This window comes from Ixodes scapularis, unplaced genomic scaffold, assembly GCF_016920785.2.
Source record: "Ixodes scapularis isolate PalLabHiFi unplaced genomic scaffold, ASM1692078v2 ptg000044l_1__unscaffolded, whole genome shotgun sequence".
Classification (NCBI taxonomy): Eukaryota; Metazoa; Arthropoda; class Arachnida; order Ixodida; family Ixodidae; genus Ixodes; species Ixodes scapularis.
In genome coordinates this window covers 1382384-1398472 of record NW_024609897.1, presented here as the reverse complement: position 1 = coordinate 1398472, position 16089 = coordinate 1382384, and the positions used below count along the sequence as shown (strand labels likewise).

The 16089-nt window shown below is 46.2% G+C and overlaps 1 protein-coding gene across 1 annotated transcript; it reads right to left on the bottom strand.

The window, feature by feature from the left end:
• Window positions 1-13271: 13271 nt before the first annotated feature.
• On the bottom strand, window positions 13272-13868 carry LOC8052227 (neurocalcin homolog). The gene has a single exon (XM_002436003.3). It carries the CDS (start codon window positions 13866-13868, stop codon window positions 13272-13274), a length of 597 nt encoding a protein of 198 aa, XP_002436048.3.
• Between the last annotated feature and the right edge of the window lie 2221 nt (window positions 13869-16089).

Sequence of the window (16089 nt, the reverse complement as noted above, 5' to 3'; positions counted from 1 at the left end):
GAGCAGAGGTGACGGCGTGCAAGCAGACAGGCCATGGCAGGCGCCATTCATCACGTGGTTTTTGTGACGTATTTGATTAACACTATTTAGTCGTTTTAAGTACTTTAAAAAACTCTAAAGCATAAAAATTTAGAAAATAAATACTTTTCAGAGAGAAAGCTGTAATTAATATTAACCAAATTACGGAAAAGCGCCACGTAGCGGAGGGTATGAATCCTACTATCTGGGCCGCGAATCGGCTTCAGTGTCCTCTCTTTACGTTTACTATATTACTCTATGCGCGTAGTGGATGCAGCGGAGGCGCCTGTCCCTAACACGTGACACGCGAGAGACCGCGAAAGTGGCGAAAGTTCTCCGCCATCCCCCCCCTCCCTCCCCTCCTCCAGTCACGCATATGCGCGCCCACAGTTTGCGCGCCCGCTGGCTTGGAGCCGCTGGCTGGGAGCAGACCCTACTGGAACAAGGGGAGCGGATCAGATTCACCGATCACCGTGCGATTCCAGTGCGTTGCGTCTCACTGGATTCGACTGGTTACGCCCAGAATCGCGCTGATCGGAACTGTCCAGAAGTTCAGAACTCCGCGGACCCAAACTGGGACCGCTCCCATCTGACATTTTCGTACGGGATACCACCATTTCGTCAAATCTATGAATACGAAAAATAATCTATGCACAAGAAAACGATTTCGGGACGTGAGCCCATAAAGCCGATGATGTTAGAGATATGACACGCAGCCGACCGACAACCTTGATCAGAAGCCCGCCGAAACGCCGAAAACACCACTTCGCTTCGTCCATAGAGGCTTCGCCGAGCTTTCATGAAAGATCGCTCTCGACTCGTTTTGTTTGCCCGCTTGCTCCAACCTGTCGATCCCGCCCGGGCTCTACAATGTCATATGTTTTAGTAGAATTTCTATTCGACAAGACCCAGCCTGTTGTGAGTTCCGACGATGTAAGGGACTTTAGCGGTGTAGTTGAACACGACAAGGTGTACCAGGTCTACTGGGCGGGAGGCGCGCGAACAAAAGGATCGTTCTACGGCGCGAAAGAACTCTTCATGGCAGGTGAGTAGAGCTGAAGTACGGCGAGTGATGTACGAGTGCTTTGCATAACATGCTGAAGTCTTAACTGCATTTGCAACCGAAGTATCTCGTATAAAACGAATGGTGAAATCGAGTTTTCTAAGCAATGGCGTAGCATAGGGGGGAAGGTGTCTAATTTTTACGCAAGTGGTCACGGGTTCGATCCGCGGTGGTCCTGCTTTTTTTTTTTTCTTTTTTTTCTCGAACATTTTGGTTTATCGAGGCATTTGGCGATATTTATGAGTGCGTGTACTGGTTACGTTTTGTAATTAGCAGCCGATACTGTCGCCGCGAAGCGGCGTGAACGCAGGCGGGGGGCTGTGTTAACGAGCTCCCCAGTGATACACGCGCCTTTCGAAAAGGGTGGCCCGAGCGGCATGATCTCTCGGAGGAGTGCGTATAGCCATTTTCGTACGAAGTGCACTCCGGAGTGCGTATAGCTTTACTCAAAAAACAAAGAAGTGTTGTCGCTACCGATAGGGCGTCGAAGACGCGATCCTTAAAATATGAAACCGAAACCAGAAAAAGTTACAATACTGAAACCGAAACTGATCAAATCGCAATAGAGGGGCGGCGTAACTATCTTGTTGGCGAATCTTGTGTCGCGAAACTAGGTTTCGGGAAACAGATTCCCCGTCTGAACGCGACCGAAAAAGTGGCGCGCCTCCGAAAAAAGTGGCGCGTGTTTTCGCTTCTGGAGCACTTTTTCGCTGAAACCTCACCGACGCCCGTCAATCACCCGAAGGAGAAACGCGGACGCTGCCAATGGCCGCTCGACTTCGCTATGACGTCTGACCTTCGAGGACGAGCGAGCTTTTGGAGGAGTCTGATTTTCGGCCGATTCCATATCCGAGCCGAAGCCGAAAGAAAACAAACAAACATGACGAGCGACAAGCGGGGAAGCGGTGCGTACGGGCGATGGGTCCTGGTCATACTCGGTTGCAGGTGTGTGAACGGCGTTTTCTGTACGGATTGGGGGCGCGGTGCAGATTCGTCAACAGTCGCGGCGGGTGCAAGGACCGTATATAAACATGATGACTGGGGATAACGTTCTTTATTAGCGGTGCAAAAATGTCCGAAATGCTTCGAGATCATCTCGCGGTTTTTCCCGGGTTTGGCAGGACTAGTAAACCCAGTGAGCCGATTCTGACGAAATTCATTGAGTGGCATTAATAAAACAGGCTGTCTCTTCACGCTGTGCGTACTTCATATCATTTTGATGCGAAACGCTTGGTATACCCGGTGCAGATGACAAGGCTTGGCGAAATTCTCGTGAGTCATTACGTCACAGGTTTCGCGCGTCAAACCCCACGTGTGAACAGGCCGATTTCGCGAAATCTTGGTTTCGCTAAACTGTGGCGCGTTAAAAAGAGGCATCGTGTGAATAAGCCTTTAGGAGTAAAAGAGGGTAAATACCGTTATTATTTTAAGCACAGGAATTAAATCTGTATATCAGAACTAGCACCGACGCGCTATTTGTTTCGAGTGCAATGCAGTAGGGAGTAGATTCTTTTTTTTTTTTTTGATAACACTCATTTGAATGTGTAATAAATAAACTCAAAAGAATTGCTATTGATTGGGTAGCGATAGACCTCACTTGAATTTGTAATGAGTAAATTCAAAGGAATAGATATGGAGTGGGTAATGATAAAACTCATTTAACGATGAGTTTCATTTGACTCTATAAAAACACATTAAATGCTCAATTGAAACTCATTGTTCATTTTTATAAGGGTCCACTCAATATCTATTCTCTTGAATTTACTCATTACAAATTCAAGTGAGGTTTATCGTTACCCAATCAATATCAGTTCTTTTGAGTTTACTCATTACACATTGAAATGAGTGTTATCACTGAGAACACAATTTCCATTATTTTGAGTTTACTCATTACAAATTGCAATGAGTTTTATTGTTGCCGACTCAATATCCATTCTTTTGAGCTTTCTCATTGCTAATTTCAACGAATTTTATTGTTACCCAGTCAATATTCATTCTTTTTGTACTGATTACTCATGCAAACGAGTATTATCATTAAGAATGCAATATCCGTTCTTTTCAGTTTATCCATAGACACTCAAGTGAGCTCTACCATAAGGCACCCAATAGACATCAGCTGCTCCACAGTGAAGGAATTCGACAAAGGCAAAGGTGAAGATAATCATAAATGCAGATTGCCTGGTCTTCAGAAGACATCCTCCTCAAGTAAAGTCAGGTTCGAAATTGCAATTCAATAACTTCTCATATTTATTAACCATTTATTAGCCCTTCTATGAAATCAAAACATATTCAATTATTCCCATTCTCAACTAGCACACTGTCTCGGACGATCAAAGCAACACAGCGATAGACGTAATGACTCAATATACGGCATCTGCTCTCAAACGTATACGCGTGCAATCCACTAAGATATAAAATATATCCTGCCACGACCCCGCTTTCTCCTCCATTTGAATTTGACTAGACCACAAGTCTAACCATCTCAGTGCATAAGCAGTAACATATTGAAATTGACTCTGAAATTTAGTTTCTCATGAAATACAGGTAATTTTAACAAATTTAAAACCATTGAAAAAAAAAAAAAAGAAAAGAAAGAAACAAGCCAGCAGTTGTTTTGCGACACTCCGCTAGATCAGTCACGATACGCCTGGGGTTCGCGCCTCACAGTTTGGGAGGCACTGCTGTTTAATATTACAAATACAGAGTGCTGCTTAGAACATTTTTCAAAACATTTATAAGTAGCAACTGTTGACCCAATACTGCGCAAAACTTCAAACCAGCTCTCACAGAATCTCACTGAAACATAATCCAAAGTTTCCACAGAATAAAAACCAATAAGAACAATACAAAATACACTATAGGCTGATTAACTAACTCTGAGCTGTCATTTCGTTTCAATTCAATACACATAAAAATAAAAGAGGAATAGGAATGCCAATAGGCATACCTTTTGGTCTCCCATAGGGACTTTATCAGACGATTATGAATTTTTATCAGTCAGGTTCATTCTTAAAAACTATACACACACTAGCATTACTACGCTCAAAAAGAACTCGGCCTTTCACTGCTCGCGGAAAGAAGGAAACTGACCAGACTAGTTTCATTACACGCTTTGTATTATCAGGCCCCTTTAAAGAGAGAATTGTACTGTCCTGCGACTCATCACATTTCTCCTCGTACAGACCACTCTCAAAAAGTTCATCTGGTAACACCAAGGACCAACCTTTTTAAATTCTCTCCACTGCAATTATCACTTTCAGAACGGAACTCTCTGCCAGAACATATTGTTACAATTCAAGACTCATCTGGATTCAGAGCTGCACTTGCTACTTTTCTCGATATTTAGCAACCTTTAACCCTGTGTTTTTCCTTTCTTTGTTTTTCTTTGCTGTCAAAGCCCCCCCTTATGTAAAGCCCTACGGGCGCTTTAAGGGAACAATAAATGATATGAAATGAAATGAAACGAAATGTTTTGTTGACCAAACAGGAATGACTAGGCCAATTGAGCACGTATATTTGAGCAATAGGAACCAATTAGACGTATGTCTGTCAGAACGATGTAAATGCATATTGGACACAACAATTAAGAATTCGATCAATGGTAACATCTTTCTTTGCTTTTGGAAAGTTGACTTTGGACGAAGCTGATATATTTGTCCGACATCCAACTGCGGTAAAAATAGCATCTGTCAGAAATACACCGGCCCATTTAATACATGTGTAATGTAGCCTGGGCTGTATGATGCAAATGTGTGTTCCACGTCCAAAGAATGTGTTACAAGAATTCCAGCATGTATAAAAGTACATTAGTCAAGTTAATTATCCGACAGTGTAACACTTATTTTTCAATATTTTCGGATGGCAAAAATGTTTCAGCCCAGGTTACGTAACACAGCATTGTTGTACATCAATGGGGTTATGAATGTTTAAAGAGTTTTGTAGCTCAAAATCAATGCTAGAATCAAACAGCCAGATGCGCTCACAATTTAGAGAAAAATTCCCGATTGCAATGCTTGCTTTTCTGAAGGAATTTTAGGACCATACAATAAAACCTAGGAGCATGGTGCGGTAAAATAATTTACTAATAAAATACTGTAAGCTGAGTATAAATTAAATGTAATCTCCACAAAAAAAATGAAAAATAAATCTACTCCCTACTGCATTGCACCAAAAAACAAATAGCGCGTCGGTGCTAGTTGTGATTTACACATTTATTTCCTGTGCTTATAATAATAACTGTATTCACCCTCTTTTACTCCTAAGTTTGTAAAGACATATTTATGGCGCCCATCTATCGCCATTTCGTCAGTTTCGGTTTCGGAATTGTAACTTATACTGGTTTCGGTTTTGTATTGTAGGAATCGAGTCTTCGACGCCCCATCGGTAGCGACACCAGTTCTTTGTTTTAATTATTTTTCCGGCATAGTTGGCATGGTCGCATGGTCATGGTTGCGACCGTTGCGTTTGTTGTGCGTTGGGTACGTGTGTGTCGCGGGATGGAAATGCCTTTAGACATGGAAATGTGCTAATTTAATCAAGTTTATCTATCTGTTAAGTTTCCTCTTGTGATGATTATGTTCAAGAAGAGCGCGGAAGACCGACGACGTGACAGAATGAGCAACACAACGCAGTTGGTAAGCATGCTTCTTTGTTTGAATTGTAAGTATACGCGTTGAACGAGAAGTGAACATTGGGAAGTTTTGGAATAACGTCCGCAACCCCAAAGAAATAACGTCGTCACTGTTGTGCGTGCGCAGACTCAAAACAAGCATTCGGACTCGAGCTTTGGGGCCCGTTATTTCTCGAACATAGCGTGGGTACCGCAAAAAGCGGCGCCCATGACATCTCCGTTGATCGCGTCTTCGACGTCGTCGCCTGTTCGGGAACTGCGTGAGTCGCACTCGGCGACCGTGATCGATATGGTCGAAGCGCATGGAAAACGCCACGGATCGCTGGATTCACAGCTGAAAGCGCGTGTACTTACGATCGCGGCAGACATGTAAAGATGCCTGGGTAGTGGATCATCTGGGCTTCGTAAATACAAGAGAGCAGCTTGGCAGTGAAAAAAGCAAAACATGCGGCATTGAGTGTAAAACAACGATAAAAATATTACTCTAGAGGAAAAAATTGTTTAATTTTCAAGATATAACGTGCTAATTTCAAAATAAAAGCTGTCGCGAAATCTTGGTGGCGTTTTAAGCGCGAGATGCTTGCGTTTTGAGGGGTCCCCGGCAAAGGAGCGCTATTCTAAAACTCTTCGCCGCAATCCTCGTGATTTCGCCGTCGTAACGCCCGGTAAAGTAGCGGCCGGTATTCTAAAACTCCATATTTTCTCGGCACACGTTTACTTGTTAAGCTAGATTTTTTTTCTTTCTTTTAACTAGATGGGTTTGCTTTATCGAGGGGTCCTCATGTTTTGATCTATGCGCAGCATAATGAAAAGTTGCCACTCATTCTGTGTATGGTCCGAGAAAGTGTAGCTTATGTCCACAAAGCACTTATTGAATTCCTAACGCTACTTTCAGTCCTTTGCTTTAGAAAATGTCTTATTTGTCTAGCAGTGTACTGATGTCGTTCAACTATAAATTGATTACATTGATCATACTTCATTACATTTCAGAAGTTAGACTTCCTTGGAATTCGTTTCGTGCAGAGCCAATATTCCTTTGCAGTCAAAATGGTTCAAGAGGATAGCCATCTTCTGTTTTGAAGTTATGGAAGTGGACTGGGGATCGTACTGTTAGGACAAACTGCGGTCCCCTGACTTTCTAGAATTGAACTGGGTTCACATTTTTCGGTTAGAATTTTTGATAAGACCGTTGTTCCTTTTCGCCTCTTTTTTTTTTTCTTTCATTTTGCATCCGTGATGCAACCAAGCCGAGAACCGCAGTTATTCCCAAATGAAGCAGCAGCAGCATGTTCCCAGCTTGCGTCACTTCGATTCATTTCAAGGCATGTACGAAATGAATGCCCCTCTTCATAGACCGCTGGAAGTGGGACTGACTTCAAAATGCAGTTCGACACAATGTTTGAGCGGTATGGGACGTGTGTTGAATGACTTATGCGGTTGTCACGGGTTCGTGGTTGGTCAACCCGAAAGGCTCGAAGTCCTACTTCCTTCTTCTTGTCTTCCTCTTCCCATTGGTTTGAAGCTCGGCCGGCATTAGTTTCGTCCGAGCTGATGCCTTTGGCGCTCAGGTAAACATGCATGCAAGGAATGCAATTGAACCCCTTCCCCCCCCCCCCCCCCCCCCCCCCCCCCGAACCACCCTTAAACAAAACAAAATGACAAAAAAGACGAAATTTGTGACAGCGGGATTTGGCAGAAACTGCCTACTTTTAATTACCCTGCCTGAAACTTTGTAACCATTTCAGTGTGGCTGCAGCTGTGAGGGTGAGGTGGATCCAATACGAAAACTGGACCCTGAGGCGACGCCTTTAGGATGCCGAAAATAGTTATGGTAAGTTAGAAATTAACCCAGTAGTATAATTCGTAAATATTTGAGCCGGGTGTCGATGAAAAAAATTTAACCTAGTTAATTTGTCACATAAATTTTCAGGCAAATTATGTGGAGAAGAATGAAATTGCGGATGTTCCAAACTGGCTGAGGTAAACCAGCCTTGTAGTGCACCACGGTTTAGGCAGAACATACTTTTCTGTAGCGTCCACAAGGCTTTAGCTCTTGGATTGAAGTATTATGAACTATATATACTCCGCGACCACTTTTCTTGGCAATGCAGTGGAAGGTACTTCCCGCGTCCCCTCTCCCATTTTAAGTGGACGCAGGCTCTCTTCCTTTCCCCGGAAATGGGGGAGGAGGAAAGCCTACGTACACTCAAAATGAGAGAGGGGACGCGGGACGTGCCTTCCACTGCATTGCCAAGAAAAGTTGTCGCCGAGTATAGTTTCTTCAAGTCTGAACTTTCAGCGTGCCAGCTGGGTATCGGCCCGGTGGCCGTGTGGGCTAGCGCACACCAGCTTCGAGCACGCGGAGCGAAAGCTCGCGCTGCTGAACCCAGGGATCCTGGGTTCGACCCCTGCCAGTTTCGGTCTGGATGAGCATCGTACCGACGTGCGGTCATGTATCACTACTGGGTGACGCACGTTAAAGGCCCCAGGCTATACTTCGTTTCAGCTTCGGTCCAGACGCAGCCAAAGCTACAAGCGCGAGCTCCGGGCTTTCAGCATCCCTGCCAAGCACGCGCGCTCGTGCAGTGCAAGCACAGTTCTGGGCCACATGCTCGCGCTTGTAGCATCGGCTGCGTCTGGACCGAAGCTGAAACGAAGTATAGCTGTCGTACTGTGGCTAAGTTGCTTATCTACAGTGGGTGACAATAGAAGCCATGTTCCGGCAGACTAACCTCCGGCTGTATAAGCAACAAACGGCTAATTTGACCTTTTCTTTGAGGGTCCGAAACCCCAGCGCCATTCGCGGCCTTCTACGTCGACTGTCTTTACGAGGCCCATTGTAAGCGGGCGCCGCTCTTGCCACTACAACCTCTAGAACACTGTACTTCGATCTCTGATAGTCTCAGTAGATGTGCATATGTAACTAAAATGGAGTGTAGAGACGTACACTTTAATATTTTCTTGCAATTAATTACCCCTGACTTTTTACACTCAGGTTGCTTAAGCCGTCCTCGTGAAAATGGTCGGAGCCATACGCTTGTTACGCAGAGCATTCGGTAAAGTGAACTATTCTTGATTTCCCCTTATGATGTACCGCAAGAAAGGCTATGGGCGCGAGCTCCTTGCTCTAGGGCACATCTCGCCGGCACAAGCTCCCGTGCATTAAGGGATGCAGGTAATGTTATGAGCTCACGCTTCTAGCCTTCGCTGCGGTACAACATAAGGTGAAACGGAGTATAGAAATGACTGATACACCTGTTGCACGGGCACACTTAACCGCGCTTAACTCAACTTTAACTGCTGTTACGTGGCAGCACAGATACCGCATTATACGCTTCGCAAGTGGGCTCATTTTCGCCTTCTGCGCATGAGAAAGGAAGCAGCGGTGACGTCAGAACACCGAGCCCTGATTGGCTGGTCGCGACCCCCTATCTGAGCGTCGCCTGCTCTTTTGCAACGTCGTCTGCTCGCAACGTCGTCTGCGTCTGTCTTTCCTTTCCGGCAACTCTCGGAAGTCGAGCGAGCTCGACTTCGCCTTTCAGAGAAGGCAGACAAAATAACTCGAGCGGTACGTTGTTTTTGTCTAACAACTAGCAGACGCGCATCAAGGAGGGAAGTCAAAGGACTCGAGGGCGAGGTGACCCGAGGCGCCGAGGTTTGTTTGCTAAGAACCGAGAGTAAGGGCGGTTAATGTCCGCAAGCTCCCTCTTAATCTAACATTGAGGTCGGCGATCAAAGTATTAGACGGGAAGGGTTCACAAGGGTCGCGCGGGCATATTCCATTCAGCACGCCAGCCGGTCGTGGGCAGACGGTCTCCGAGTCGGAGTGCCTGCTAGGCCTATCTGCCGTGCTTGCTTGGTCGTTGTCGGTGGAATTGTGGCCGTTGGAGCTTTTCCCGGGTGTTTGTGGATCCAGCGTTCTTGTTCGTCGTGGTCTGTTTCAAGTATTTTTTACTTTTTTTTTTACTCCTTGAAGTCGGGACGCGTGAGAAGCGCACGTAGAAAAATAAACGTCCGTTCGCCGTCGCGACCGCAACGCTGTCGGCCATGCTGATTTGATCGTAAGAAGTGCGTAAAACAGCTTCGGAGCTGTCGTAGGATTTCATCGTAACCTGCGCAAAACTTACGAAAATTTTGTTTCGTGAACACGAATTTGTTCTCAAGTTTTGTCTTACGCATATTTTTGGCGAAAAAATAGTCAGAGTGCAGGCGAGCTGGTGTAAGTCGAACATGATTGTAAACCTGAGACTGGGGCAGGAAGAGAACACAACAGAAGGTAGTAAAAGAGGAGGCAACGTCTCAAACTCAGCTGCAAAGTTTATTTAAAATAAACTTTGCAGCTGAGTTTGAGACGTTGCCTCCTCTTTTACTACCTTCTGTTGTGTTCTCTTCCTGCCCCAGTCTCAGGTTTACAGTCATGTTATATTTTTGGCGTAAGATCGTTTTGTGAACCTGGCCTCTGCACTTTCGAAAGTCGCAGGAAAGGTAAAGGTCCATACGCATATTCGCGTTTGAACGCGTTTGAGTGCGTTGCGAAGTCCTTGCGGCCAGGCGCGGTCGCTTGCCGAGCGACGCGAGCCGTCCCGCAACGCTCGGTAGCGCGACGCAAGCGAGTAGAGACTCGTTCAACTTTCCGAAGCGTTGCGTTGCGTTCGGGTGCGGTCGACCGATCAGAAGCCGAAAGGGGAGACGGGGTGACGTGTTCGCTCGCCCCACCCGGCCGACTCGGCGAGACGTATCCGGTTCGCCGGTCGCAGTGCTTGCTTTTTCGTTTTGGGGAGCGGTGGGGACTGTATTTTCCAAGGCTGCGATGGTTCAAGCTTGACAAAACGTCGGGGAAGCCGGTGAGATTGTCCCAAGATTGAACACTTCGACGCTGTCGCTGTGCGCCGCCATGTTGGCTTGGATTTCGCTTACTATTGGTGAGCCACTAGTGACGATAGCGCGTTCTTATTGGCTCTTGAATGCGGTTGACTGCATGTGAACACAACTGTGCGTACAAGTTTGGCGCAAGCGGTCTTCGCAACGCAACGCGTCCGCTTGCCGCTACGGAACGCACCGCGCTCAAACGCTAATGTGCGTATGGGCCTTAAGACAGACGCAGAGGACGTTGCGAGCAGACGACGTTGCAAGGGAGGAGACGACGCTCAGATAGGGGTCGCGATCAGCCAATCAGGGCTCGGCGTTCTAACGTCAACGCTACCCCCTGCGCAAGAACCAGGCAAACTTGCCCTTCGCATTCCCTCGGACAGCTATTTCAAAAGAAATGAAGAGAGCTCGTGCACTGCTTTGATGAGTGCTCAAGATGCTCAAGAGCACGTTCGTTCATAGCTCTGACTGCATCGAAGCAGAATGTTGTCGGCAAGTATTGTGCGCTAACTGTCAAGTATTGTGCGCTAACTGTGGCTTAACCTAACTGCAGTTAAGTGTGCCCGTGTAACAAGGGTATGAGTGGGATGAGCTACAGACTCCGCTCATGCTTTCAGTTGAATCTCAGAATGTGGAAAGTTAACGTGGTGGCACTGTGATCGAAGTGGCTTGGTTCACCTGTATTTTCGGACCAGCATCTTGCTTGAGTTGCAATTGTGGGAGAGGATTTTGCCCTTTCTTGACGTACATTTCGAGGCGAGGCATTTAATTTTTTCTACCCTGACAATCTCGCATTTCCTTGTCAATTATGGTTTCACCGCTCAGAGTTCATATCTGGTACTTTAGACCTTTCTATGCATCGAATCTAATTTCTATCCAGCAAACTGAACAAAAGACTGATGAAATTATTTTAACAGAGAATGTCCTTTATCAGCCGATTTCGATGAAAAATGCTTTGGATTCCAGCGCCACGCTCGACCGTTAGCCTCAAGCGTTGCACTCGATCGATACCCAGGTCAAGGTCATGTAAGCAATATAGCCCCTTAGGGGCTACATTGTATTTTTTATGATCTTGCCGTCAGAGGTCACGTGAAGACACGACGCCACGACGACGTGACGTTACGACGACGCTACGACGTCATCGTCAACTGTGAAATTACACGACACCAAGATGCTGCCGGAAGGCCGTCATAACATCGCGTCGCGTTGAGGACGATGCCGTTTCGCTACATCAAATCGCCGTTTTAGCGGGGTCGTGACATCGCGCCGTGTCAAAGACGATGTCAACGTGGTCATCGATGCCGACGTTGACGACGACGCGCCACGCAGCGTCAAACGTCACTATGACGTCACGTTAATGTCGTCCTGACGTTGTCGTCAAGGTCAACGTCACAACGACGTCACGACGAAGCACTGACGGCGTGTAACGTCGTCGAAATCGCCAACTCCAATGTCGACGCGCCGTCCCGACGAAGTCTTGACGTCGTGTAACGTCGTCGTCGTCGACGATGACGTCGACGTCGTGAAGTTGTCGGAACTTCGTAATGACGTTGAGTTGAGTCATGTCGACAACGACGTCCACGACCTGACACTAAGCGTCTTTATGACGTAGCATTGACAGGAACGCCATCGTCTTGACGTCGCGTGACATTGTCGTCGTCGTCGTCAACGTCAACGTTGACATCGACGTCGTTGTCAATGCAATATCACGTCAGTACACAGTCTTGATGTGTAACTCGCGCTGTCAACGTCGAGATCGACATTTACGTCAAGGCATCGTCGTGATGTCGCATGGCGTCGTGACGACAAGTCAGGTTGCGTTGGCGTTATGTAATGACGTCACGCCTAACGTCTAGGTTGTATAAAAAATATAGCTTGGCGTTTCCCTGTTTGTATGACCATGACCAGTGTGCCGGTCGAGCTTGGTGTTGGAACGCAACGCGTTATTTTTTTTCCATATGCGAAGCTTCACAAATAGCCCTCCGGTGGCCCCATTCAGTCGTTCCTAGTACATCTAGATCCGGCTCAGTTTTATCCGGTCCTTGCTTTGCGGAAGCGGCGACAAATCTGCAGACTTGCAGCGAACTGTCCGTTCCCAGCGGTTGAAATGAAACACCCCATCATTTATAGTTGAGAGCATGAATCGAGAACAGAAGCGGGATCTAATAAATGCCGTCTACGAACATGCGTGGGTCCCCAGGACCCGGAGTCCGCGGTTCTTGCAGCCGTCCACATAGCACAAAGTCCCCACCACCGGCACATCGGTGATCAAATTCTTCTTACAATCGCCCGAGCAGAGCGGCTCGGGCAGCGCGCATGCGTACTCCAATATACGTCACGGCGATACGTCCAAACCTCCAGAGGAGAAATTGGCACAATAGGCGCGCTGTCTAATGAAAATGAGCTTAGTAGGGTGTACTCCCCACTAATAAAGTATTTGAAGTCAGAAAAATTTTCCCTATTGCAGTCCTTGAGTTGCATATTATATTATATTTATTCCACCGTGAAAAATATCTCAGTGTACAAGAAAACACGAATAACAGAATGTTTGACCGCATGCATTCTTGGAACTCCGATACAGATAAGAGGATCTCTGTTGCTATGCAGGCGATTAAACCCACAAAATATGCGTACTAGCGGAGCATATTTTATGTCGGAGGCTTAACGCACTATTTAAAACTATAAAAGAGTTCATTTCTTTTTCTCTAGAGGAGGTGCCTTAACTTCTCTATTCAGAAGAGCGGCAATAAAGGGTTCCTTCTTGGCACCCTCCAGGAACTCCTCGAGTGACAGCTTTCCGTCCTTGTTCTTGTCCATGAGCTGGAACAGCCTCTCCGTCTCTCTCTCGGGCGTCCTAGCCTCGTCCTGCGGGGAGCCCGACGGCTCGTACCCGAAAGCCTTGTAGATGGCTCCTATCAACTTGGTCATCTCGTCCTTCTGCACGAAGCCGTCTACGTCCACGTCGAACATGGAAAAGGCCCAGGTGAGCTTCTGCTCCGGCGTGCCGCGGGAGGTCACGCTCAGATAGCACATGAACTCGCGGAAGTCGATGCTGCCGTCCTGGTCAGTGTCAAAGGTGCGGAACACGTGCTCGGCCAGTTTATTGGGGTCCCCGTTTGCGAACTGCCGGCGGAAAGCTTCCTTGAACTGCCTTTGCGTTACTCGCCCGCTAGGAAACTCTTTGACGAAGTCTTCGTACCACTGTTTGATCTCGGATTCAGTAAAGTACGTCTCATTGCGGAGGTTTTCTACTAGCTTGGGGCTCAGTTTGCTCTGATTCTTGCCCATACCTGGGTAGTAGAAAGAATCTCTTCGGTTTGGAACACTTCGTCGACGCCCTTTGTCAGTGATGTCCTCGTTTACTTTTTCTAGTCGGTTTCCGGTGGCAGTTGAATAATAAAAAAAAAAGACGATAGAGGTAAAGATACATGCCACTGAAGACAATGGTGGGACATTATGCTTTTGCCAGACTGTGAGGTATAAAATATAGGCGAATAATCTTCTGAATGGCTGGCTATGTGGATAATCTTCTTAAAACTTCGCCTTTTGTAAAGTTGGACACCGAATTCAAAATTAAACAGTTCGTAGTGCAACAATAAAAAACAGAATAGCCGGCCCTAGTTGAAGGCAACCATTCGAAGGATCCAACCCCAAGATTCTCGGACAGGCGAGCGCCGTTACTACTTACGCCATCTATCGGCCGCCGCTGCGCCGGCGCCCGTAACTCAATGGACCAAAGCGATTTTTTTTTATACAAAGAAAACTAATCACTCGATCCCTTTGCACTTTTGTGTCACGTTTTAATACGTTGCCCTCAACCTCCACGAGAATTTTCGTGGTCCTGGGTTTATATTAAGTCTGGCCAAAATGCAACCAAACTTTTACTCATTGGTTCCTATGGCGAACCGCAGAAAAATCATACGTCTTTTCAGCATTCGATGCAAACCCTAAGAAAACCACACGATCAATTTAGTTGCATTTTGCTATATATATATAGCCAATGTCTCTAACTCCATGGAAACAGTTTTTATTTTCAAATTACTTAAATTTAAAGTGGTTCCCCAGGGCTTTAAATACCAAAAAGAATCCGCAGTTGGTGAGGAGACTCGAGGATTCAGTGACGTTGTTGCGTTCCTAAATACATTTTTTTAGCAACTTATGTAATGTATAACAAAACGGCAACTACACTGAATATTTTCTTAATTGATAAACACAAAACCTAAAGGCAGGTTTTTTTTTTATTTTTTTATTGCGTAATTAGCTCAAATACATTATACTTAAAGCGCTGAATAATTAAGGAGTCAAAGCGTTTTTTGATCCGAACTATCTTTTACAAAGTGTCGAAATTTCATTTCACCAGCTATTCCACTTCCAAGAATGGTATTAAAAATAAAAATGCCAAAATGAGTGGGCGTGGTCCAGACACTTTGGCAAACGGGACATGAAGAGTAGCATTTATGGCGACATTTAGCACGCTGTTACTGCTAATTAATCAATCTTATGTAGGTTTGCTTCGCGTGGGCCCAAGAGCTTTTGAAACGGCCCAGTATCTCTTAAGTCATCACAACCTCAGACGTCAAAATCAGGCAAAAAGGGGGTGTGTCCCAGAAATTTGGGCATACGCGCCGACAATTGTACTATCAATGGCGACACTCAGTACTCTATAAGCCATAATAATGCATCTCCTCCAGTTCTGCGACGCATATGCCCGAGAGCTTTTGAAGCGGCCCAGAATTTATTTAGTTATCACTCTCCAAAGCTTGCCTCAACCGTCAAAATCGGCCAAAAAAGGGTCGTTTCCCACAAATTTGGGCATACGCGCCGACCATTGTACCATCAATGTCGACACTCAGCAGTCTGTCATTCATTATAAGGAATCTCCTCTAGCTGTATGACGCGTATGCCCGAGTGCTGTTGAAGCGGCCCAGAATTTATTTAGTTATCGCTCTCCAAAGGTTGCCTCAGACGTCAAAATCGGCCAAAAAGGGGGCGTTTCCCACAAATTCGGGCATACGCGCCGTCAATTGTACCATCAATGGCGACACTCAGCAGTCTGTAATTCATTATAAGGAATCTCCTCTAGGTGTATGACGAGTATGCCCGAGTGCTTTTGAAGCGGCCCAGAATTTATTTAGTTATCGCTCTCCAAAGGTTGCCTCAGACGTCAAAATCGGCCAAAAAGGGGGCGTTTCCCACAAATTCGGGCATACGCGCCGTCAATTGTACCATCAATGGCGACACTCAGCAGTCTGTAATTCATTATAAGGAATCTCCTCTAGGTGTATGACGAGTATGCCCGAGTGCTTTTGAAGCGGCCCAGAATTTATTTAGTTATCGCTCTCCAAAGGTTGCCTCAGACGTCAAAATCGGCCAAAAAGGGGGCGTTTCCCACAAATTCGGGCATACGCGCCGTCAATTGTACCATCAATGGCGACACTCAGCAGTCTGTAATTCATTATAAGGAATCTCCTCTAGGTCTATGACGCGTATGCCCGAGTGCTTTTGAAGC